The sequence below is a fragment of the Eucalyptus grandis genome, chromosome 2, assembly GCF_016545825.1.
Source record: "Eucalyptus grandis isolate ANBG69807.140 chromosome 2, ASM1654582v1, whole genome shotgun sequence".
Classification (NCBI taxonomy): Eukaryota; Viridiplantae; Streptophyta; class Magnoliopsida; order Myrtales; family Myrtaceae; genus Eucalyptus; species Eucalyptus grandis.
Window position 1 is genome coordinate 46,078,187 of NC_052613.1, and position 26,437 is coordinate 46,104,623.

The 26,437-nt window shown below is 41.6% G+C and overlaps 2 protein-coding genes and 1 non-coding gene across 4 annotated transcripts in view; 1 reads left to right on the plus strand and 2 right to left on the minus strand.

Annotated features, from left to right (window-relative positions):
• Positions 1-1,111: 1,111 nt before the first annotated feature.
• LOC120290759 lies at positions 1,112-3,755 on the minus strand. The gene is made up of 3 exons (XM_039307151.1): positions 2,339-3,755; positions 1,795-2,230; positions 1,112-1,703 (listed from the first exon to the last, which is right to left on the minus strand). Exons 1-3 carry the CDS (start codon positions 3,753-3,755, stop codon positions 1,112-1,114), a joined length of 2,445 nt encoding a protein of 814 aa, XP_039163085.1.
• A 1,031-nt stretch (positions 3,756-4,786) lies between these two features.
• LOC104433198 (mitogen-activated protein kinase 9) lies at positions 4,787-13,408 on the plus strand. 2 transcript variants are annotated; one of them, XM_010045875.3, is made up of 11 exons: positions 4,787-5,218; positions 7,191-7,599; positions 7,738-7,865; positions 8,605-8,664; positions 10,175-10,324; positions 10,448-10,603; positions 10,694-10,831; positions 10,936-11,009; positions 11,835-11,936; positions 12,300-12,558; positions 12,873-13,408. In XM_010045875.3, exons 2-11 carry the CDS (start codon positions 7,194-7,196, stop codon positions 12,918-12,920), a joined length of 1,521 nt encoding a protein of 506 aa, XP_010044177.2. In that variant the 5' UTR covers positions 4,787-5,218; positions 7,191-7,193; the 3' UTR covers positions 12,921-13,408. The 2 variants fall into 2 exon arrangements, with proteins under 2 accessions (XP_010044177.2, XP_010044178.2); XM_010045876.3 differs by lacking the exon at positions 4,787-5,218 and adding an exon at positions 5,367-5,851.
• A 1,000-nt stretch (positions 13,409-14,408) lies between these two features.
• LOC108957762 overlaps positions 14,409-26,437 on the minus strand; it is a 36,954-nt gene continuing 24,925 nt past the window's right edge. The window contains exon 5 of the transcript XR_005548733.1: positions 14,409-14,710. This is a non-coding gene — a transcript (uncharacterized LOC108957762). The remainder of the gene's footprint in view (positions 14,711-26,437) is intronic.

The window sequence follows — 26,437 nt, forward strand, 5'->3', positions numbered from 1 at the left end:
GTGCTTGTGGTGTTCGGTTGCTGCCCAGTTGCAACCTCGAACGGACTCTGGCTGGTTGACTCACTCTGCTACAAGTTGTAGGAGAACTGGGCTACGTCGATCAACTTCGCCCAATTCGCTTGCGTCGTGCTCACATAGTGCCGGAGGTAGATCTCCAAGAGAGCATTGACCCGCTCCGTTTGACCGTCGGTTTGGGAATGCAGACTTGTGGACATGTTCAGCTCCGACCCCAGCAGCTTGAACAACTCGGACCAGAAGCTTCCCGTGAAGTGGGGATCCCGATCGCTCACGATCATTTGTGGCACTCCCCAATACTTCATCACGTGTTTCATGAACAAACTTGGCCGCCTCCATTCCGAGCAATCCTTTGTCGCAGGCACAAATGTTGCATACTTTGAGAACCGGTCAACCATCACCATTAGAGTCCGACATCCTTCGGACTTTGGTAGGTTGACGATGAAGTCCATGGAAAAGCATTTCCATGGAAAGGCACGTCTGACCACCTTCCCTTAGTGTAGATGAGCTCGTCCTCCCACCAAAACTGTCGGGTCTTGCCCTCCTTGGCATACCCGATGAGGGCTTGAGCTCTTGGGTCATGTGTCAACCCCTCCTTGATGCGGTCGACCCATGAGCAACTTGGTCGACTCACCGTGTGGCTCATGAGCTCCGTTCTTCGACTCAGCGCGTCCGCCACGGAGTTGGTCTTCCCTGGCTTGTACTCCAACACGTAGTTGAACTCCGCAAGAAAATCCTGCCATCGAGCTTGTTTCGGACTCAACTTCTTTTGTGTCTGAAAGTAACTCGTGGCTACATTGTCCGTCCTCACGATGAACTTCGACCCCAAGAGATAGTGCCTCCACGTCCAAAGGCAATGGACCACTGCGGTCATCTCCTTTTCTTGAACGGTATACCGACGCTCGGTGTCGTTAAGCTTGCGAGACTTGTACGCCACCGGACGGCCATCCTGCATAAGCACACCACTAATGGCAAAGTCCGAAGCATCAGTCTCTATCTCATAAGGCTTGGTATGGTCGGGCAGCACCAGCATCGGCTCCTCGGTCATAGCCTGCTTCAATCGGTTGAAGGCTCTTTGGCATCGATCCGTCCACTCTCACGCCTTCTCCTTCTTTAGTAGGTTCGTGAGTGGCACGGTGATGATTGAGTAGCTCCGGCTAAACCGCCGGTAGTAGTTGGTGAGGCCCAAGAACGACCTCAACCCTGACACTTTTGTCGGCGGCTCCCATTCAACGATCGACTGAATCTTGGCCTTATCCATGCGCACTCGTTCACCCCTGACGATGTGCCCCAGGAATGGAACTTCCTTTTGGGCGAATGCACACTTCTCGCGCTTAACATACAGCTCGTTCTCGCGCAAGACTTGGAAGACTTGCCTCAGATGCTCAACATGCTCTTCTAACGTCCGACTATAGACCATAATATCATCTAGGTAAACCACTACAAACCGATCTAAGAAAGGGTGGAGTACCTTGTTCATCATCGTACAGAAGGTGCCCGGAGCGTTGGTCAAGCCGAACGGTATCATGAGGAACTCGTAGGATCCATACCGCGTCACGCAGGCGGTCTTTGGCTCGTCCCCTTCGGCGATCCGAACTTGGTAGTATCCGATTGAAGATCCGGCTTGAACCACCGGCTCCTCCAAGTTGATCAAAGAGATCCGCAATGAGCGGGATCGGGTACTTGTTCTTCACAATCAGCTTGTTCAGCGCTCGGTAGTCGATGCACATCCGGAGTGACCCATCGTGCTTCTATTGGAACAGGATTGGTGCACCAAACGGAGCTTTGGACGGTCGTATATAGCCCGCGTCAAGCAGCTCCTTGAGGTGCTTCCTCAATTCTTCCAACTCGGGTGGTGCCATGCGGTAAGACGCCATGGCAGGCGGTCGAGCATCAGGCACAAGCTCGATTCGGTGATCCACCTCCCTCTTGGGTGGCAGCTTCTTCGGCAGCTCCGAAGGCATGACATCCTTGAACGAGTCGAGGATTTGGGCTGCTTTCGTCGGGACTTCCTTCCCTTCACCCTTGCCGTCCTTGATCTTCAAGGCTGCTAGGAAGGTCACTTCTCCCTTCCTTGTTCCCTTGGTGAGTCGTATGGCCGAGATTATTTTCCGATCATGATCCGACTCACGGTGGACTGGAATCACGCATTGACTACTCTTGTCCAACACGCATATGCACTCGGCGAACGGGACTACAACCGCATGGATTCTATCTAGGAATTTGATTCTAATGACAATATCATAGTCGTCAAGTGGAATTACCTCTAGAGTTTCTTTGCCCTTTCATGATCCGAGTTGTAGCTCCACGTCCCTTGCAACACCGATCGCAGGGACTTCTTTCGAGTTCACCGTCTTGAGCCAGCTGACTCCCTTCTCAACCCGTAGGTTAAGCTTCTTCGTAACTTCTTCCGATATGAAGATGTCGGATGCTCTCGTGTCCACGAGCGCACTCATCGTGGTCACTCCGATCTTCACGTCTGCGAACATCAAGCCTTTGGGCTCCTTCGCCTTCTTGGACTTGATCGTGCTGAGGAGTCGCAACGATCCCAACCGTGCTTCCTCCCTAGGCTCATCCTCTTTGCAAAGAGCGGCCAATTTGGCCTTGTTTGGGCAATCCCGCGCCATGTGCGGACCATCACAAAAGAAACAGCTATACGAGTGTACCTTCCTTTGTCCTCCACCACTTGGTCTCGCATGAGCCCTGTGTTGATTAGCCGGTGGTTTACCTCCGGTCGGGCGGTTATATCTCCCCCAATCTCCCCCACCAGTGGCTTTGTCCCTAGGACGAGTGTCCGATCGGGGTGTGGAAGGCGACGCTTTGTACTCCACGAGTGACTCGGCTACGGTCATGGCCATAGTAAGATCTCCCACGTTGTACCGCTTCAACTCTTGCTTTGTCCATGGCTTGAGACCACCCATGAACTGGTGAAACGCTTCAACCTCATTCATTGAGGGGATTTGGAGCAGCAACTCCAAAAATCGCTTGATGTAGTCGCGCACACCACCTTTCTGCTCGAGACGCTTCAGCTCGTCATGAGCTTCTTCTTCCGCGTAAGCGGGGAAATAGTTCCATCGGAACTCCTCGACAAAACCACCCCAGGTCGTAATAGGATTCCCACACCTATCATCCGATTGACGACGCCACCACAACAATGCACTATCAGCTAAATACATCGATGCAGTGTTTACTCGAGTTTGGTCGTCGTTGATTCTCATGGCCTGGAAGTACCGCTCCATGTACCACAGAAAGTTGTCCACGTCCTTGGCCACCCGTGAGCCCCGAAATTCCTTCGGCTTTGGCGTGTCCACTCGTGGACCTTGCACCGTGATCACACTGTTCACGCGTGCAGCTTGTGCTTCCGCGATCTCCGTGCGCATGGCCGCCATCATGGCTTCCAAGGGTTCGCACCGTTGTGTCAGTTCCTCCTGCAGGGTCCCTAGCAACTTATGGCGGAGCTCTCCCATGTCGGTCTTGAGCTCTTGCACATCCGCAACCAGCTCCTCCCTTTCGGCGTCAACTCCGTCCATAGTCTGGGTCAGGTCGTCGACCGATCCTTGGACATTGGTGACGAACAATTCTAGCTTCGTCAGGCGATGCACAAGATCCCCCGTAGGCTCCCTCAAACTCGAGACACCATGATTCTTCTTCCCCTTGGCACCACCTTTCTCGGCGTTCCGCCCACGATCAGCGCAGTCACCACCCATGGTCAGCGCCTCATTAGATCGTGGATCGGCCATTGCACTTGCACTTGGATTACAAATCAGCTCTGATACCACTTGTCACGGGCCGATCGATCTACTCTCGATCACTCCTCGATTCACCCATGCGGCCTTAAGGTTTTGCCCCTAAGCAGCCTTTCACACTCGACTCACAAGACTCGTATGTAGAGAGAGAAACTCTTAGAGAGAGAAGCTCTGATTTTTGTATTGCTTGTGAATGAGATTACAATGAGGGAGGAGACCCCTTTATATATAAGTACAAAGCAAACCGTATCCATAGATCTCCCTTAGATCTAACGGTGGAGATTGCACCTTCCCATCTACTAACTACCATCATTAATTACACAACTACCAGCTACTCGCATTTATAGCGTATGCGTACAAATACAGTATCGCCCGCCCCTAGGAGAATACTCTAAGTCCCGAGGTATAAGCCGAGTCTTTAATGTGTCACGCCCGTATTCGAGAAACCTCTTGGACATGATTTCTTTCGGGCCGTGACAATTACATCAAAATCAAAAGTACATGTTCCATAAGGTAGCAAAAGATTTTGTTACCAACCACGTATGATAAAAAGTTTTAATTACCATATGATTACAAAAATAATGATAGCATTAAAACTTTATAAACTTATTTTTTGTTTAGTTAATTAAAAATTATGTTAAGTGCATTAAAAGTTTTCAAATTTATCGCGAAAATGAAATCAATCTCTAAAACTCGTAAAAAGTCTAATCAAATTTTAAAAATTATTAGATAGATCCAATTAGATCTTGTCTCAATTTAATAGATTTGAAGACTTAATTATATTTTTTGAAAATTTTAAAATTCAACTTTACCCTCGTGCTAGGTTTTAGGAATACAATTACGTTTTCTCCATAAAAGGTTAATTACATATTTCAGAAAGAGCACTGTGTCGGTTCTCCGCGTAAATCGTGGAGTCTCTGTTCATCTCCCCCTGATTTTTATTTACTTGCCTTTGCCTTAACTGGGGTAGGTGGATTCTCAAGCCTCTGCTGAGATATAGGGGCCCCCACCATTTCCGCTTCCGATCACCCTCTCTCTCTCTCTCTCTCTCTCTCTCTCCTCGAATTCGTCCAAGTAGCGGGGGAAAGTTCCTTCCTTTACGACTTGGCTGTCCCCAACTCGGCTCCAGGAGTCGCCCGACGACGTCGTTTGACCGTTCTCTTCGTCGCCAGGCGGCTCCAGACCGCTGCTGCCTTCGCAGAAGGGAAGGGAGGGGGAGAAAAAAGCTTAGGGTTTTCAGCTGAAGTTGGGTTTTTTTTTTCCCCCAGTTCAGATCGGATTCAGCTCCAAAAGAGGGCTGCGTCGCGAAGGAGGAGAAGAAGAGGGAGGAAGACGAGGGTGGGTGGTTGGCGCGCGACCTGCAGCGAGGATAAGATCTGGAATCAGAGGCCCCGCCCTTTCCCCTCCACCCATATTCGCTCCCCCATTTTCTTGGGTTGTGTATTCGATAAGATAAGGTCCGATTTTTTATGCGCATTCAATCTCTTGTCCTCTACCTTCTGCCTCTCTCTCCCCCACCACCCTTATCTTTTTTTCTGGAGCACGATTATTTTTTTCAATTCTGGAAACTCCTATTATAAAAATCGCTGCGTCGAATTTGTACGACTTTTTATTTTAAAGAAAGAGGGAGTTTTTGGTACGACTTGCTCGGAAGCTACAGCTGTCTTTGTTGGGTGGGCGTCGTTTGTCTGCCCATTTATCTATTTTCGGGGTTATTTTTATATGTGCGGGAGAACTGGAGATAAGATGAGCTAATTGTAGTTGGTGCTGGTGTTGTTGTGGTTGATTCGTTGATGACGAAGACAGTTCAGTCCACCCACGATTTTTGGATATTTCTGACACGCGCGATTTGATCACCGCAGAATCGTTCGGCTCTCGCCAGCGTCATTTTTCCCTGTATTTAAACACGTTTCTAGTAGCTTCACTTTGAACAAATATAAGCGAATTTCGAGATAGCCGTGGCGTTGAAGCATTTCATCGTCCGGGTTGGTATCTATCCGTTAGGTTTGGAGATTGTCGAGAGGTTTTGTGACTACCCAGATAGTTCACCTCCTGGATCGAATTGCTAAGGCCCGGAAAGAACAAGAAAGGTGTTTTTTTTTTTTTAAATTTTTTTCGGGTTATGTCTTGTCTCTGTTCTTGTTCATTTCTTCGGTTTTGGGGGTACTTGGCTTCAACCCTTTCTTCAACGCCCTAGCTTCTGGGTTTTCATGGTTGTCATATAATTTTGTCGTCCCTGCTATCTATTTGTTCTGTAAATTTGAACTTTAAAGAGTGTGGAATGAATTGGTAATGTTTTAGCATCCAAGAACAGCTCTGAGTCTTGTGGCATTTGACGGTATGTGCAGAAGTAAGTAATGTCTACTCGTTGATCTATAAGGAGGCAAATGTGTGAGTCTAGAGCCATCCTTATTTGGCATTTACTCATTCGATCATGATTTTGGTGTTTCAGATGTTAGGTTCGTGTTATAGACTGTATACAATTTTGTTGTGGTGCTGCTACTTGATAGGTACGGATCATTAAGGAGTTAATTCCTAACTTGCAAGGTGTGCTACTGAGCTTTTGGCTAAAACAAAGGAAGTGTATTACCGAGTTATAGTGTCCTGAATTGGTGCATGCTTAAACTTGTTAGATGTATTTCTCCATAGTGAAACTCTACCAGACAATGCTGTAGTGCCTATGCTGGTTCTACCTTCCTTGTTGAATTCCTGTCATGACCTCCCTTTTCCAGGATCTATGCTAGGTTCATGTTCACAGATTCATGCTCTGTCCATTCCTTACCTTTTGAACATGTGAATGGAAAGATCGAATTCATATCAATGCTGCGTCGCTTCTTTTTACAGCTAACAGAAGAGGTGTGATACTCTTTCTATTTCTATCCAATTCAATGTGGTCCTATGTAGCACTCACTTTGAGGCTCCTTTTCATACCAAGATTAACCTTAGAGCTTCAATTACTCTTTATTTTCTGGTTGGGACCTGCACCGGTGGACTAGATTTGGTAGTTTATGCAGTCAATTAAAAGTGATGACTGAAAGGTTTAGAAAAGGGAATTTCTGGCTCATGCTGTATTTGTTTGAGAAAATTTATTTAGAAATAAAAGAAGTGACAATATCCTTAAAAAATGAGGATAAATGGTGTACTTTTCTCGTGTTGTCGATGTTTTCTGGATGCCAGTCATAATTACAATCAACTCCATAAGTCCAATGCGCATGACATGACTAAGCAAAAGGCCTAGGAGTCCCGTTGGAAAGCACAGACTACCAACATGAGATCTATCACCAAGATGATCAGTACACTGTCTTGGCACTTGGAACCTATTATATTTCTACCATCAAATAATCATTTATCTGTCTTTTTTTCTTTAATCTTTCATCTGTGAGTTCAATCCTTTGTCATCTGGGGTCCTAATAATCTGATTTGACTCAGATAATGCCGGACAAAGAATTCTTCACGGAATACGGTGAGGCAAGTCAGTATGAAATTCAGGAAGTAATTGGCAAGGGAAGTTATGGCATTGTTGCATCAGCAATTGACACTCATTCTGGAGAAAGGGTAGCTATCAAGAAGATCAATAATGTTTTGGAGCATGTTTCTGATGCTATACGCATTCTTAGAGAAATTAAGCTGCTCAGGCTGCTCAAACATCCTGATATAGTAGAAATAAAGCATATAATGCTTCCTCCATGCCCAAGAGAATTTAAGGACATATATGTCGTCTTTGAACTGATGGAGTCTGATCTTCACCAAGTAATTAAGTACAATGATGATCTCAGTCCTGGCCACCATCAGTTTTTCTTGTACCAGCTTCTCCGAGCCCTGAAGTATATACATTCAGGTTGGAACCCACTTTTTGATGATGGACCATTTTTTATCTTCTTTTTTGCATTGACTTTGTTCAAATTTTTTCTTGACTTCTTTTCCTAAACTGTTCTCTGTTTATATAATTGCTCTAATGTATTCGTTTGCTTTGCAGCCAATGTCTTCCATCGGGATCTGAAGCCAAAAAACATACTTGCTAATGCAGACTGCAAGCTGAAGATTTGTGATTTTGGGCTTGCTCGTGCTTCATTTAGTGATACACCAACTGCTATTTTTTGGACTGTATGTGCCTAAATGATTTTTTGTTTAATCATAAAATTGGTGATGTGGGGAGATGATACAGGTTTCCAGTGAAATGATCTAATGAATGAACATGGATTACGAACCAGAGCCTACATAATTGAGAATTTATTAGTATTAACTTGGTTCGATCGCTGATAACATGACATAAGTAGGAATTAATCTGATAACCTCATGGTAGTTCATGTACCCGAAAGGATCTATTGTGAACATTGTATGAATGTATGTAGGTTTTTTGTAAATTGCAAATAAAAAGTTTGGAGTATCTTCTGTTATCTTTCGAAAGTTAGAAATTGCGCCGTCGAGAAATAGTACCGTCAATGTATTCCCAAATAGCATTTAAACATCAATTCTATTGCATGTCTAAGCTGACTACTGGCGATTTGCTCATTTAGTTTTAGAAGGATATGTTGGATAACGCTTTGCCAGCTATTAGGGGTTGTCTAAATACTTGGTAGACTTGAGGTGTGGACATGGCTTAAGCTGAGGTGAACTGAAAATTCAATCTTTTCCGCCTATTGGATATGGTTTTTGGGAGTAGGTGTATTTTAGATATGGTTTCAGTTCCTGCTGCCACATATCAAGAAAGATTTATTTTAAATGGGGGGCAACTTTTTGATAAAAGTGCTTCTGTTGATCCAACATTGTTTAAGACTCAGTAATTAATTGAGGCACAGATTTTTCATAAGTAGTTGATTGCTAATCGTAGTTATTTTTAAAGGATTATGTGGCAACTCGATGGTACCGTGCTCCTGAACTGTGTGGCTGTTTTTACTCGAAGGTAAGTAATTTGCAGTCCTATAGAATCTAGTCACTATTGTTATTTGCTATCACATGCAATTTTTTTCAGACATCACATTTTGTTTTCTTATGCTGCGAATTCACTTTGGTTTTCCATCTATTTGAGTTCCTTAGATGGTTTCCCTTTCAGTCTGAAAAAGGGGAAGTTCTTTCACTGCATAATGCTTATTCCATGCATCATACTCGACATTACACAGATATTTTCACATTTATTAGTGCAATCTTGATTAAGCAATTATGTACCGGTCTAGAAGGGGATGGCTGTAGAATTCAATCCTTCAATGCGTGCTTCTCATGATCCATCGACATTGAGTGTTTTGGTTTGTTGACAAACAAGCAACATAATGGCATTATGCTCTTATCAACGAGTTTTCACCATTTGATATTGCAAAATTAGTTTATATCCTAAAGAAGAGTTGCTTTTAGCAAACAGCCACATATCGTGGTTTGACATTGCCCAACCAGCCGTGAGTATTGCACAGTACTCTTTATGCATCAGAGATTGCATATGCAGGTGCTATGTTTTCATTAGACCAACTGCACGAGAAGGAACTAAACCCTGTTGCTGTTCTGAAGATCTACAAATCTTGCTCGTAGAGGTTGATTTTTCAAACTCTTTTAACTTTTGGTGTGTTGGCCATTCAATTGGGACCAAACATGTCCGAAGATGCTTTTCTTATACCTAGAGGCTAAGAATCTGGAGTGGGACCTTCCTTAGAGATTGAGACTCTAGGCTTGGCCTGATTTTGGCAGAAATTTAGCAAATTTCTTTGAAACTGCACTTTTCGCAAAATTTTGGTTTGATCCTGATGTTGGTTATGAGGTTTTAAGCGGGCACCGTGCCAGCTAAATTTCAGGTGCTAATTATGACTCAGTAATTAGTTGTAACTTAATACTGAAGGCACACTTTTTTGGGCACTGATATTTCTTCAGCAACTTAAAAGTTACCTATACGATTTTGTTGTAAGTTTGACTGCTCTTGTCTTGATGAGCTGAATTGTGCTGAACTATGCATATTTGGTTACACGAAGCTGCTTATTTGTATAGTCCAAGGATTCCTTTTGTTGGGGGTGATAAGCAATAATTTCAAGTTCATTTCACGATTGTATTGCTTTTGTTTGGTATTACTCGTCAGGCTAACTGGTGGATTTAGAAAAGAAACTGTTTCTATTGTTAGCTTGTAAATGGTATTGTTGATTGGAGTTTATCAAGGTTTGCCACTGTTTGAAGCATGATATGTCAAAGCTTGTCATTGCCATAAAGTTGGTATGGCTAGCTCATGCTGTCTATGCATTTTTCTCACATTAACTGTCCTGATTTGTGCGATTCTTGTCAATGTTGAGGTGAGGGCACTTCACTTGTTTGATTACGGTTCATGGACCTAAACCTCAACTTGGAGGGTTGCTGTCAATATGTTAAGCTTGTAGTTCCATTGTGAGATAACTTGAGGTTTACATTCATTTTTCGTTTTATATAATGACTTGTTGCAGTACACCCCTGCTGTTGACATCTGGAGCATAGGATGTATATTTGCTGAAATGCTCACAGGCAAACCTTTGTTTCCTGGGAAGAATGTCGTACATCAATTGGATCTCATTACTGATTTGCTTGGCACCCCTTCTTATGAATCGATTGCTAGGGTTTGTTTCTCCTGTTGCATTCTCTTATTTTCTTTTTATTTAACTGTCAGAGGAGATCAGGAGAGCTCTTTTGTGGTTTCTGCAGTCCTGGTTACAGTGATGTGTCTCTCTGTCAATCTGCAGATACGGAACGAAAAAGCTAGAAGATATTTAACTAGTTTGAAGAAGAAGCCTCCAGTTCCCTTTTCACAAAAATTTCCTGATTCAGATCCATTGGCTTTGCGTCTGCTAGAACGTTTGCTTGCTTTTGATCCTGAAGATCGCATTTCTGCTGAAGAGGTGAGAATAGCCCAATTAAGAGCAAAGTTTTTGGATTGTGGGTTTTTTAAAATTAGAATTCTTTTCTTAAAATGGTTGTTTCGTGTACAGGCTTTAGCTGATCCGTACTTTCAAGGGTTGGCCAATCTTGACTGTGAGCCGTCGACGAAACACATTCCAAAGTTGGAATTTGAGTTTGAGCGGAGAAAACTGACAAAAGATGATGTGAGGGAGCTGATCTACCGAGAGGTATGACTGTTGGTTGTGCTCATTTAACTTTTAAAGGTATTGATGTCCTTAAGATTTTATTTATATCAAATATCTAATTTTAAACTATGCTGAAAGGACTACAGATTTTGGAGTATCATCCACAGATGTTGAAGGAGTACCTTCAAGGGGCTGAGCAAATACATTTCATGTATCCAAGGTGAGGTGAAAATATCTTTTAGTTGTGATTGGACAAGGAGAAATGGATAGAAATAAAAATTGACTTTATGTATCAAGGCTGTGATGATGAGGATCAAATTTCAGTCAGACTGAGAATTAGATCGCAGTACTTCCAATCTCAAAAGCATCATAATTTGAAGTTGCACGCTCCGTGTTATGCGTTCATGTTGAAAAAATCTTTCTATGTGCTTGCAAAAGTTATAGGCAGCCATAAATTGTGTGAAAAATGTGCTTCTCTTTGGAGTTTTGAAGTGGGCAAAGGTGAAAAATTATATATTATTTTTCAATATGTCTGCCTTGTCAAGGAGTAGTTCTTGTATGGACTGGGTACCATCAGTCCAACATCATAGGAGTCAAGGTTGCAACAGATATTGTCCCTCAGTTTCCATGAATTCAATATATACGCTTCTTGTGAATTAAGCCTGGACAATAATATCAAACTGTCTCACTATTTATCCCCTGCTTTTTCCTGCGACTAAAATTGGAGATCGTGAAATGGTTGAATCCAGTAACTGGTCCCTACAGAATGCAGTTGTAATGCAGATATGCTCATGTTAAAAACTATAATTTGCTAATCCGATTTTTTCTATTGCTTTATGTGAAGTCTTGTATCTCTTGGGGTCATGCTTTCATGGAGGGAGGAAGAAAAAGAAAAAAAAGGGGGTGGGTTTGTTTACTAGAGCCACTGCAGTGGTGTTTGAGCATGGTTATGTGTCATGTAAAAAGAACAGTGGAATTGATAATTGTTATGTGGCGAGAGAAGTGAAATGGTCACTGATGTATGCAAATGTTCTGTGAAACACAGTGGAGTTGATCAATTCAGGCAACAATTCGCTGAACTTGAGGAGCACTCTGGTAAATCTCGAAGAAGTACGCCGCTACACAGAAAGCATGCCTCCTTACCCAGGTGATGCAACATATCTGACACTATCATTCCAGATGATTGGTATTTCAAAGACATTGGCACTATCAATTATTTGATTACTTTTTAGGATGAATAATGTCCATTGCAGTTGAAGGTTAACATTGTTTTGGTCTTATTGGATCTTTGATACTATCATATGTTTGCTCAATTAGTTGCATTTTAATTGAAAATCAATATGCCAAGCTTCTTATGTAATTATTATGTGAAAGGAACATGCATGTGTGAATCCAATAAATGTGTGGGAATTCCAGATACTTGTCAATGTCAATGATTGTTCTTTTCCCTTTTGGCCTGTGGATAGATGAAAGCTTTAGCATTGCCGACTGTAATCGCCCTTTTCCACAGGGAGCGGGTATGTCAACCCAAAGAGGAGACTTTGGAGCAAAGCAACGAGTCTGTAAAGCGGACCTCTACTTCCGCTTCTCGTGCATCACTCCATAGTCCTCCAGGTCTACAAAGTATCGGGAATCTGGAATCTGCTTTAAAAAATGGTTGTAGTGTTCAGGATGGTTTGACCAGGCCCAGATACAGCTCTCATATCCTTTCAAGGAGCTCCAGCATGGGTGCTTACACATGCTCAAGCGTGAAGGGAAAAAGTTGTGAGGTAATTGATCTCTAAACTTACATTGAGTACAATATTGCTAATGGTGCCTAATCATACACGGACCTCATGGCTGAGTTTGTAGAATCTCAAAAGTTATATTGATATCTAATGACTGCAATTATGATTATCTTTTGGCTACCCTAGCTTTCTCTGGCACTCACGAAGGCCTACTGTTTTCAATTTTGAAGAGCAAAGAAGGCTTCGATGCTTATATTTCTGTGATTGTGAAATTCATCTCTCATTGTCTAGCGTCATGTCAAAGTTACTGTACACTAGCCACATAAAAAATCATGCTAACCTTGTATCTTCTCCAGGCTGATTCGACTTTCAACCGAAATGGAGAGCTGGTGAAGGGTTTCTAGTACAAGGGGAAAAGAAATGAAAATTGTTCTTCATATGTAACACAAAGTACCGGCGACATGATTTTTGTGTTTGGTCTCTTGGTGCTTATTTAGGATAATGGTGACTTGCCTCCATTCACGCAGCATTAGCTGCTGCAATTTGTACGCTGACTATCAGCCCATTGATGATGACGAAATATAGACATGTTTAGTTCCTAGGGAAATAAGAAATAGACACGAGCATATGCTTGTTTTCTATGTCGAAATGGAAATTCTACTTTGGAGGGGACCGGAAAGTTCAGCCAAAGTAAATGCTATTATTGTAGGGTATGGCAGCAGACAAAGGCGATGGTCTCCTTTACGCTTTTTATGGCTTCTGTAATTGAATGCTGGAACCTTTTCAAGGTTCATTCCAACTTAGTAGTTAAATTTAATCCTCTGAAAGTGATCTTAGATCATTTGCCTCTCTCTTCTTCGGATTTTGATATGTTGATTTAGAGCTGTTACCCCACAATAAATGCGCGAGAAATTTGAGGGTAGCTGTTCATTTAAAAGGTCGGGACTTATGGTCTATATATCGTTTTCAATTTTCCTCTCGGTAGAGTAGTTAGTTTCCGCATCTCTACCGCCTAATGGTGATTCTTTCCTTTTCCCTAGAAGCGGAAACTTGAATTATGGATTTGTTATGAACTCGAGGCACATGCGATTGTCCTGAGATACATCACTATAGAAGTAGACGGATTAGAACTATTCACTGCAGAAAGCTAAACCGGTGGTCGTGTTTTTCCTGCGTCTCAGTCGTTTTGGGTTGGCCACGCGACAAGGGAAGGTCGCTGTCCCATCCTTTCCCCATCCTTTCTTCCAACTGGAGGAGGTCATAAGCAGCAAATCAATTTCCAGAGCAGCGTGTGGAAGGATAACACAAAGTGCGGAGAGGACTCTTTCAATCAATTGAACTCCTATGCCTCACATTTGTTAGCCTTGCAGCGTTTATATTTCCATTCCATTCCAGTTGGGGAACACAAAGCACAGTTCCAGACGATCTTGCAGCTCCTGATGATAAGAAGCTTTCACCAGAAAATCGAACAATATCCACATACCTCTTTTTCAATGAGCTCTACTCCATTTGTGGTCGTTGAAGTTCTGATGATCATTCAATTTTGAATTCAATCACGTCAATACACTAATCTTTAAACTCTGTTTTTCTTTCCTTTTTCAATTGAGGCAACTGAAATGAAATCCAACCGATTTCCCAATGAACTACTGATGTGGCTGATAAGTGGCCATATTTTATAATGCCAAGTCACATGAGCGACACGGCAGTGTCTTGTTGGAAATAAGTTGGGTTCTGGACAAAATGCAACAATTGCAAGAAACTAAAAGTTTGGTTCATTTGGTGATTAAATCAAAGTTCAGTAACCTACTAAAAAATGACTGATGACAACCACAGAAATTTATCCACTACCTTTGGATGCACAATGAAAGTAAATAAGAGAACAGAATGCGGAATGAATACCAATCCAAAACAGGGCAACATAAATTGATCAGAAGCAATGATAGAATCCCTGAACAGCACGATCAAATCATACTCTTTTCATTTTAAACTTAATACCATACAGCATATTAATTATAAAAATTAGCCATGGGCTCTTGGTTTTACGATTTTTAACAAACCTAAACAGGAAGATGTTCCCTGTATCCTGCAATTACCATCTTTACACAGTCCAACAAATAAATCTCTCAGTATCAGCATTTTCTCTCTATCCAGATCCATCTAGTTGTCCAAGGGAGAGAAGGTGCGCCACATATTGCTGCAGCAAAGAAAAACAGAGACCAAATATGAGGAGCAATGAACTCTGCAATGCGAAGTCGACACTTGAAATGCAAGAGTGTCTTAAGTTGGAATTTGTGAATACTAGAATTAAAACCTTGACCTCTCAAATGAGAACTCCCTCTTTGATCTTCATTCCTTCTTTTAAAGGTTCATATGCAGGTAATTATGTATAACAAAGTTAATTGGCATCACAAGCTTCAGTTAGACAATTTTTCAGGATCTTAGATCCTTGATTCGTACTAGAATCCTATCTTTGAAGATGAAAGAATCAGAACCAACTTAGGATCCTGATCTGCACAACCAGGCCATACGCCAGCAGCTTAATTGTGTAATGTCAAGTTTCAGTTTCAAGTCTTTCACGACGGTTGCTAAGAGTTTCATTGCACCATTAGGGTAAAGAGAAAATGACACAGAACACCTAATCTATGAATGAGCAATTATTCTTTTCCTCTTAGTTTTTGACTTTTTATGAGTCAGTTCAATAATCGCAGTAATGTCAAAGCATTTCCCTGAGGGCAACTGTATATATATATATATATATTTTTTTTTTTTAACACCTTCAACATCAGTCAAGCCATCAGGCCACAAAACAAAGGCCCACAAAGTAAGGACGATTAAGCTGAGAAACGAAAACCATTTGTTTTAAATTAGCAAAGAAAGGGAATATTATTGTTTCCTCCATCTCCAAAAGCTTGGTTTTTTCTGATCCATACATACAGAACAAAAAATTCCGACTCTCAATTGTAACAGTCAACCATTGTGGTTTCAACGTGGTCCATAAAAGAACAGAGCACTCTTGAATTATACTCTCCATTAATGACAGCACATTCATTATGACAGGAGTAACCTAAACACGAGGAATGCTGAACCAAACGAGTATATTAACATATGGGAAGCCAGTCACTTACAACATGATATGCATATGGTGCTTTTCCTTGGTGCTCGAAGTGCTTGGACGTGATGCAGAACTTGATGGGACCCTACTCTTATGCTTCGAAGCAATTGCAAAGAGCAGCTTTGTACAACTATGACCATATTTATTAATCAGACATAGGTCGTAATCATGGACAACCAAGGAAAATGTAGTACAAGGTAGAAAGTGCCACATGATCACAGCACTGAAAGGACTTATCAGAATCACCCAATAGCCCGTTTCGGCCAGGTAAGCCTCATAATACTGGTCTCCTCTAGAATACCTAGCTCTAGTACTGCAACAATGACGACGAAAATATGAGAGTTAGCTTCGGAGTCTGAACAGTAGTGGAGGAAATTATTCAATCGAGTTGGAAAAAAACAGCAAAGACTCACGTGTCGTTGGTATAGCATAGCTCAAGACAGCAGTGAAGCAGTAGAACACAGAACACCCCACGAACCTCCTGAAACTTCTAGATCTTGAGAATGTCCTTGAACCCTTCATAAACCATCATCTTTGATGATAAATCTTTTTCCTCAAGTGCATTTAATCAAACCGGTGGCGTGCCTTCTGGAAAAGCTTCATAACATGTAAAGAGAAGAGGAACTTGGGCCCTCTGAAAGTAGGGAGCGAAAAGGAGAAAGAGGGTAGAGAAGATGGAGGCCGAGTACGAAGTTCCAAGGAGCGAGTGAAGATCAAGATATGAAACCTTGGCCAGGCCAGTGGAGAAGATGGATGCGAGTTGGAGTAAGTGCTCACCTTTTTTGGTACATTTTGCTAAATACCAGATGTACAACCCCGCCGGGCTCGTGATAGTGAACTTGGGTCCAGTTAAGGAGAGAATAGGCCCAGCTGAGCGGGCGAGTCCTGATGCAATATGTGGGCTATCACTATTTTGATTGATTTCTATTAGTTTTTAGGTTAAATACCAGAAAAACATTAAATAGGTACGCTTATCGTAAATTTATTCCAAACTAATCTTTTGACTATGATGAGCCCAAATTGATATATTTGTGATAAATTTGCTATTCGCTTGTTTTCATTAAATTTTATCGTCAAGTTGTTGAATATGAAGACACGTGGCAGTTGATGGGAGTACCATATTTACCCTCCGTTTGTCACACGTGTACCGGTTTATGAATTTTCCTAATATTAATCTAATTTAACAGATGATAAATTTATCACAAATATATCGATCTGGGATTTTTGATTATTAAAAAGATTAATTTAAAGTTTGAGGCTTTTCATGATATTAATCCTTAATTTTTTTTCTTATTACTAACCATTGCTTTTGGTGCCCAAGACTTGCTATCGGGATTGCTTTTGGGCCAAGGGATTTTGAAAGATTCGTGAATCAGAGCAATAGAAAAATTACATGCACTTCAAGTGCCCTCTCCTACGGTTCATTGCGACTTTTAAGACGCTCAATATGGTCATCACACGCTTACCAAAGGACTAAAACATGGTCATCCCATTCGTAATCCTACTCTTGGCATGATGAATAGAAGACTTGTAAAGCAAAGGAGTAAGACTCATATGCTTTTGAGTTTACCGTAGAAGACTCGCAAAGTAAAGGACTAAGATTTATATGGTACTATCTGAGATTTTGACTAGGTCAAAAAAATAAGGTGGTAAGACCCACTTTTAAAACATAAAAGAAAAAAAAGTTTGAAAGGTCAACGAAAGAAAGTAAAAGGAGGAAGTGGACGCTCGGGAAAAGAAGGAAAAAGAACCGAAAGGGAAAGAAGAACAAGAAGACAGAGAAAAGAGAAAGTTTTGTACATACAATTTACAGACACCTCGCTGAGCCTAACGCAATTACGTATTGCAATGTCCAATAATTGCTAGCACCCCTCATTCGTCTAATCGGAGTAGATTTCAAATTTAGTGCTTTAATTCGGAATATAGGGAAATTTGAGCCATGTAACCCATTTTTTGAGTTGTGGAGCTTTGGGACTTCATCGGAATGGTGGTTTTTGGTGTCGTGGAGCCCTGAGTTTTGATGTGAGTTGTTTTGGTGCAATGGTTTAATTGGAGCAAAATTCTAGGGTTTCGAGGCCGAGTTTTGTGTTGCGTTTAGGTTTGTGTAATTGCTTCAAGAGAGCAATTTGTAAGCGCAGATGAGTCTTTTTGTTAGTGTTTAGGCGACGTTTAGCCGATTTTTAATTGTTGTAGTATTTTACATGATTTTAACGTCGATTCTTGTTTACTTGATAGGATTACAAGATCATTGGCTCTTTTAGTTACTCGTTGTTAGGGTTGCGCATTTTCAGGTGAGTGGTGCTTTTAGACTATTGCGTACATTTAGGCCCAACATGGTCATCACACACTTATTAGAGGATTGAAACATAGCCCCCCCACTTGCAATCCCACTATTGGCATGATGTGGAAGACTCATGAAGCAAAGGATTGAGACTCATATGCTTTATGAGTCTTCCTTAGAAGACTTAGGAAAAGCAAAAGACTAAGACTCATATAATGTGCTTTATGAGTCTTCTGCTAAAGACTCGTAAGGCAAAGCAAAAGACTAAGACTCATATAATGTGCTTTATGAGTCTTTTGCGTAAGACTCATATGCTTTATGAGTCTTCTGCTAAAGACTCGTAAAGCAAAGGACTAAGACTCATTTGCTATATGAGTCTTCCGCATCATGCCAAGAATAGGATTTCGAGTGGGATGACCATGTTTCTAATGAACATCTAGTAGTTGGGGCTTGTGGTTGAAAACCCTGTCCATTTCTTACTAGACACTGTTCAGAGTGTGAGGGGCCAAAAAACTTGCAAGCATGAGTTCTTTCTTGTCCTTATCAGTCACTTCTCTTTGTCTACTTTCTTTCGTTACATTGGTGGTGCCAATGCCCTATCGTAGAGCACTCTTGATTCCTAGAACCAACATAACTGACCGAGATGCATTGCTCCAGTTCAAGGATAAGATATTCGACGATCCGTTTGGGGTTTTCAGCACATGGAACGATTCTGTCCATTTCTGCCAGTGGCACGGGATCATGTGTGGCCGTCGGCATTCGAGGATAACTTGTTTGATACTTCCGTCTTTGAAACTCGCAGGCTCGCTATCTTCTTTCATTGGAAACCTGAGCTTCCTTAAGAGATTAGACATCATGAACAACAATTTCGTTGGCGAAATCCCCCTCGAGATAGGTAAATTGTTTAGATTCACAGCCTTAGGCCTAGTGAACAACTCATTCTTTGGTCAAATTCCTGCCAACATCTCAGGTTGCAAAAACCTTGAAGGTTTGGGATTGGGCAATAATAAGCTAGTTGGTGAAGTTCCGCTAGCAATTGCTTCTATGTCGAAGCTAACCGGAGTTTATATACATCAAAACAATCTCTCTGGAAACTTCCTTGAATTCTTCGGGAACCTCACATCTCTGGTGGTCATCTCGGCGGCATATAATAACTTTGTGGGAAAAGTTCCAGCCTCGTTGGGCCGTTTGCAAAATTTGGAGGAGTTTTGTCTCGCTTCAAATGGACTCTTTGGCACTCTCCCTTCTGTTAGGGAAATCCCTTATGATGTTTTGAAGATGACAAAATAAATCAAAGGCTACTAACATGTTTGATGGTTGAGTAATAGACCATGCGGATAATAGAACATGTAAAGGATATTATCAAAGTCGAAGACCGCCCGGACTCAAGACTCAAAGTCTCAAGATCGCCCGGACTCGAGACTCAAAGTCGAAGACTTGCCGGACTCGAGACTCAAAGTCGAAGACCGCCGACTTTAGTATCAAAGTCTGTTCTACCTTAGAAGTCTGTCAACTCGACTAATTCCAGTTGAACGTGAATGATGAACCGGAAGACGGACTCTATCTTTGAAGCTGAACCAAAGATAGACTCTATCTTTGAAGCCGAATCGGGGTACTGGACCTTAAAGTCTAAAGACCCGAGTTGTAAAGTCTCAAGACTCATATCGTAAAGTCTCAAGACTCGGACTTTACATCCGGTTCGATGAATCGTAACTCAAGCCCAATCATACAACGGCTAGTGATCTGGTTTGGATTCCACATCAAGATTGATTTGATTGAAGACAAGATCTTTCTATACGAAGAAGCTTTACTTATGGAAACCAAGATTTCGTTTGTATGGGCGATCGGAATCAATTTGGGATTTTACCTTTGTCACTCAACGGCTACCAAATCTTCTAAGATACGAGCTGTCCAATGGGTATATTGGAAGACGATTCTCCGGGATGCTGTCCAACGGTAGTTTGGAAGTGGAGGAGTATTTAAGGAGATCATGGACCGATGAGCAAGTAAGAGACGGAGCGTAGAATTTATAATTCCAAAGTCTAAGCGACTTTAGATCATATACTTGTCTCTTGAGAGCTTAAACGTTTGTAATCGTGAGAGAAATACCAAGAGAGTGACTTAGTGAGATAGTGTGATCTACTACTAAGTGTTTGCACTCGGAGTTGTAATCTCTTGTTGATTGCATAGTGGAATCCAGCCAAGAAGGCTGTTATCGTGGGAGAGTGGACGTAGGCTTGGATTAAGCCGAACCACTATAAATCTCGTGTTCTTATTCTCTTCCCTAACTTCTTTATTTTGTTCATACTAGCACTCTCAATTGGTATCAGAGCCAAGTGCTCGGTTTATAAAAGTGTTTTTACTTTTGAGCTAAAGATTCTTTATGGCTAGTATGTTGGCACTAGGACTTATGGAAGGGCAAAGCAACACAAGGCCACCATATTTTGATGGAAAGGAATACGACGTATGGAAGAACAAAATGAAAGCATTCCTAAGATCCAGAGATCTCTTACAATGGGATGTTGTGGAAAGAGGAATCAACCCCATTGCTGCGTCTACATCAAATAAGAATGGCAAAGACAAAAACACTAAAGCCCCCGCTCCTATGTCTCGGACGGAGTTGTTCAAAAGAGAAGCGCTTGATGCAAAAGCTATTTATTCTTTATATTGCGCTTTGTCTCTTGCTGAATATAACAGAATCTCTTCATGTGAAACAGCAAAAGAAGTTTGGGATAGACTTCATGTTACATATGAAGGGACCGATCGTGTAAAAGAGACAAAAGTAAACTTCTTGCTCGGCAAATATGAATCCTTCAAGATGAAGCAAGGAGAATCGATTGGAGATATGTTTAGCCGTTTTACAGAAATTGTAAATGGTTTAGCATATCAAGGTCAGCAAATTTCTGCCCCAATGAAGGTCAACAAACTCTTGCGAGGTCTCTCAAAAGATTGGAACCATGTCAAGACCTCAATCCGGGAGACTCAAAGGATTATGCCACTCACCGTTGATGAATTGATCGGCACTCTTCAATCCTATGAAGTGGAGCAACTTAACGATGAAGATCCCGAAGGTAAGAAGTCCATTGCTTTAATATCTAATGCTGTTTTTGATGAAACAGACTCAGAAAATGACATGGACGATGAAGAATTTGCCTTTATGGTCGAGAAATTCAAAAAGCTGAGTAGAAAAGAAAGGAAATTCAGTGGAAGAAGTCAATACAAGCATAATGGCCAGAAAGAATCATGAAAGAAGATGATGAGCAAAGAAATCTATGCTGATGGCACATTCAGAATCTGAGTCTAACTCGGACGAGACTCGGAATCGAGTCGATTCAGAACCAGACTCAGAATCTAATGAGGAAATCAAGGGGGAGAAATCGAATCCAAAAGAAAAGGAAAAGAATCGTGATCACCTCAAAAGGCAACAAATTGAGGGGGAGCTTTGATCAATTATGGAAAAATCTTTTTGATTGATCGTGATCTTATTATGGATGGAAGGAAAGGTAATTGTGTCAGAATTTATTCTACAAAATCCGGTTAGTGCATCTCTTATTACCTTTTGTCATTAACAAATCTTTTATGACAAAAATGGTACGTGAATTTCATGATGCATCCGTGATTTTTATTGGATATTTGCTGATATGATTGAAGTGAGCTATATTGCATATCTTCAATATTCGATTTACTTTATAAAAGCTGATCTTTTTGGAAATTATATGTCATATTTTCTACGTGAATCCATCATTATCGCTTTTTGATTATGACAAAAAGGGGGAGAAGTTATGAATATGCATATGTGCTGATTGGTTGATATTATCTATGGCATAATATTGAGCTGCGATTATTTTTCTATATATTCTTATGCTCAATTTATTTGCTATCTTCTGATATCCTTTGATTTAAATTAATATTTTTAAAAGCATGTTTACAAATCTGCATATTCAGAGATTGTTTTGTCATCATCAAAAAGGGGAGATTGTTAGGAAATCCCTTATGATGTTTTGAAGATGACAAAATAAATCAAAGGCTACTAACATGTTTGATGGTTGAGTAATAGACCATGCAGATAATAGAACATGTAAAGGATATTATCAAAGTCTGAAGACTGCCAGACTCAAGACTCAAAGTCTGAAGACTGCCAGACTCGAGACTCAAAGTCTGAAGACTGCCAGACTCGAGACTCAAAGTCTGAAGACCGCCAGACTTTAGTATCAAAGTCTGTTCTACCTTAGAAGTCTGTCAACTCTGACTAATTCCAGATTGAACGTGAATGATGAACCAGAAGACAGACTCTATGCTGAAGCTGAACCAGAAGATAGACTCTATGCTGAAGCTGAACTGGGTACAGACCTTAAAGTCTAAAGACCCAGGTTGTAAAGTCTCAAGACTCATATCGTAAAGTCTCAAGACTCAGACTTTACATCCAGATTCGATGAATCGTAACTCAAGCCCAATCATACAACGGCTAGTGATCTGGTTTGGATTCCACATCAAGATTGATTTGATTGAAGACAAGATCTTTCTATACGAAGAAGCTTTACTTATGGAAACCAAGATTTCGTTTGTATGGGCGATCGGAATCAATTTGGGATTTTACCTTTGTCACTCAACGGCTACCAAATCTTCTAAGATACAGAGCTGTCCAATGGGTATATTGGAAGACGATTCTCCGGGATGCTGTCCAACGGTAGTTTGGAAGTGGAGGAGTATTTAAGGAGATCATGGACCGATGAGCAAGTAAGAGACGGAGCGTAGAATTTATAATTCCAAAGTCTAAGCGACTTTAGATCATATACTTGTCTCTTGAGAGCTTAAACGTTTGTAATCGTGAGAGAAATACCAAGAGAGTGACTTAGTGAGATAGTGTGATCTACTACTAAGTGTTTGCACTCGGAGTTGTAATCTCTTGTTGATTGCATAGTGGAATCCAGCCAAGAAGGCTGTTATCGTGGGAGAGTGGACGTAGGCTTGGATTAAGCCGAACCACTATAAATCTCGTGTTCTTATTCTCTTCCCTAACTTCTTTATTTTGTTCATACTAGCACTCTCACCTTCCTCCATCTTCAACATATCTTCTCTTGTCACCATTGATTTGACCAAAAACCAACTTGAAGGGAGTCTTTCTCCAAATTTAGGTGTCACTCTTCCTAATCTTGTTACTCTCAGTGTCACGATGAATCAATTTACTGGGCCCATTCCTGCTTCCATATCAAATGCCACTAACTTAATGAAGCTAATAATCCCGAAGAACAAATTTTTTGGAAACATGCCTACTTTGGAAAAGCTACATCAGCTGCAGTGGATCAGTATTTCGGGCAACGACCTAGGTAGTGGAGCGCAAGGTGACTTGCAATTCATTGAATCAATCAATTCTACAAGCCTAGAAGTCCTGGCAATCAACGGCAACAATTTCGGAGGTACTTTGCCTAAATCCATAGGCAACTTATCCTCCCAGTTGAGTATCATGTGGATCAATGGCAATCGATTGTCTGGAAATATCCCTTCAAGCATTGAGAACTTGCGAGGCCTAGAACGGTTGCAAATGGGCTATAACGAGTTCACAGGCAGCATTCCTGATGGCATCGGAAATCTCATCAAGCTGAAGGAGTTAGGGGCTGAGATGAACAAACTCACTGGGAATTTCCCTTCCATGATAGGGAACCTGACGGAGCTACTGGTACTCATCTTGAAAGGGAACAATTTTCAAGGGAGCATTCCTTCGAGTATCGGGAAATGCCAAAGCTTGCTAAAGATCGACATTTCGCAAAATGATCTGAGTGGAATCATACCATCTCAAGCTTTCACCATCTCTTCCCTATCTATCCTTTTTGATCTATCCGAAAACCAATTGAGGGGTTCCTTACCGAAAGAAATCGGTACATTGAGAAGCTTAACCGCATTAGGCATGAGTGGCAACAAACTATCAGGAAAAATCCCTAGTAGCCTCGGTCAATGCACTAGCTTGGTGGAGCTTCACATGCAAAATAATCTATTTGAAGGGAATATCTCTTCATTCTTGAGTTCTTTGAATGGTCTTGAGTACATAGATCTATCGAGTAATAATTTCTTGGGCCCTGTTCCGACGTTCTTGGAGAAATTTCAAGTGCAGTACCTGAATCTATCTTTCAACAACTTCGAGGGTGAGGTACCGAGCGAAGGGGTGTTCCAGAACACGAGTGTGACTTCGCTCGAAGGAAACGATAAGCTCTGTGGCGGTATGCCGATCCTAGATTTGCGAAGTTGTTTGACGAGCAAAGGAAAACACGGATCATCTACCTCTCGTTATGTTATCATTGCAGTCACATGTGGGATGGTAGTGGTACTGATTCTTTTGTTGCTGCTGATGACATTTTATTGGCTGAGGAAAAAAAGTGAGGCCTCTCTAGAGACTCCATCAATAGGGGGATTTCAGCAAATTTCTCATGCAGACATAGTCAAAGCAACAGATGGGTTCAGCTCTAACAATTTGATCGGAATGGGTGGTTTTGGCTTCGTGTATAAAGGGACCCTAGCAGATGAAAACAAAATAGTGGCTGTCAAGGTTTTCGACCTGAAGCAACGAGGAGCATCTAAAAGTTTCGTGGCAGAATGTGAAGTCCTGAAAAACATTAGGCATCGGAATCTTGTTAAGATTCTAACAGCTTGTTCCAGTGTCGATTTTCGAGGCAATGAGTTTAAGGCTCTAGTCTACGAGTTCATGGAAAATGGTAGCTTGGAGGAGTGGTTGCATCCAAACCTTACATCAAATGGGGCGCCAAGGCACGGGTTTGGTTTTGTTCAAAGACTGAACATTGCTTGTGATGTCGCTTGCGCAGTGGATTATCTCCATCATCAGTGCCAAATGGCAGTGATCCATTGTGACCTCAAGCCAAGCAACGTTCTTTTGGATGCCCAAATGAATGGACATGTCGGCGACTTTGGCTTAGCTAGGATATTCGCTAACGCCACTGGTGATTTGCCCACGAGTCAAGCAAGCTCAGTTAGACTTCAAGGAACCATTGGTTATGCTCCTCCAGGTATGTAAATGTTGGAAATTTCAATAAACCATTGGTTATGCTCCTCCAGGTATGTAAATGTTGAAAATTTCAATAAGTGCGGAAGCATGGTTTTGATATCAATGATAGTTTTTGGTTAGTAATGTGTGTGCAAGTATACATGTGTACGATAGAGTTAATGTAGGAATGAACAAGGGTAGGATATATTGAGGAACATATGCAAGATTTATGAGACAAATAAATTTTATCTAGCTTAATAAAATAGTTTGGTGGAGATGTGGTGTAGGAGCTACATGATGTGGAGTGCATTTTGATGCTCCTCACACTCTTACGAGAATGATTTCTATCCCTTTTATAGTGTCCACTATCATGGTTCAGCAACAATTGTCTTCCCCACTGCCTCAGATAGTCTGGACTTCTCTTAACAGCTCATCTCCAGCCATCAACTTGTAGCCATTCTTGACTTAGTCAGCCACCGCCTAGGACTCTTATAGCTGGATTTTCTTGCATGGCACGCACAACCTCTGAGCTAGAGATTTGCTGCACGTTCTCTAGGCTTCTCTAGATATTAAATAGTTGTTACAAGTTCTTGACTCTTCTTTCTTCATGATTAAGTGAGTAGTTTCCAGATTTTGTTGAAAATAGATCACGATTTCCAACAGTATATTTGCAGTAAATCCAATGTCAATCGTCCTCTTACGAGCTCTTTCCCTGATAATGCATGTAGGAAATTTCTTGTCTGAAATTATAGGCAAGTGAGGCTCGTTCATTTTCGTGAAAACTCATCTCAGCTAATTTTCCTGTGCCCTGCGGAACTAACCAGAACCACAGAAACTTAACGGAGTTAAGTTCAGTTTAGTGCAGTTATTTTGGTCATTCATATGATTCAATTGTACATTCTATTAATAAAAGTACGAGGTTATAAGAGTAGAAAATCTGACTTTGACAAATCATGGTTAACATGCTATGTAACTTGCTGACATCGACCAGAATTCATAACTGCTTCTCCCCATTAATTTTTTCCCTTTGCTTCTATACGTGCCTCCTCTTGTCCTTATGATTTGACAAGCCGATCAGCTCATGGTTCAAGTAAAATCCAACTGCAGAGTATGGAATGGGAAGTGGAGTGTCCAAAGATGGCGATGCGTACAGCTATGGAGTCCTGTTGCTCGAAATTTTTACAGGAAAGAGACCCACCCATGACATGTTTAAGGATGCTTTGAACCTTCACGATTACTGCGTGGCGGCTTTGCCAGAAAGAGTGGCAGATATAGCAGATCAGCCGCTCCTACTCTGTGAAACAGAAGAAGAATCAAGTGCAGATGCGCCAAGCAATCAAAGAAACATTAATGCTCATGTTCATGAGTGCTTGGTAATGATATTTGAAATTGGAGTTGCCTGTTCTGCAGAGCTGCCACGAGAGAGAATGAAGATAAGCGATGCGGTGACAAGTTTGCGTTCGTTGAAAGAGAAAATCAACAAAATGGGATTTTGCTGAAGTGATGGAGAAATATGCGCAACATGGGACGATCA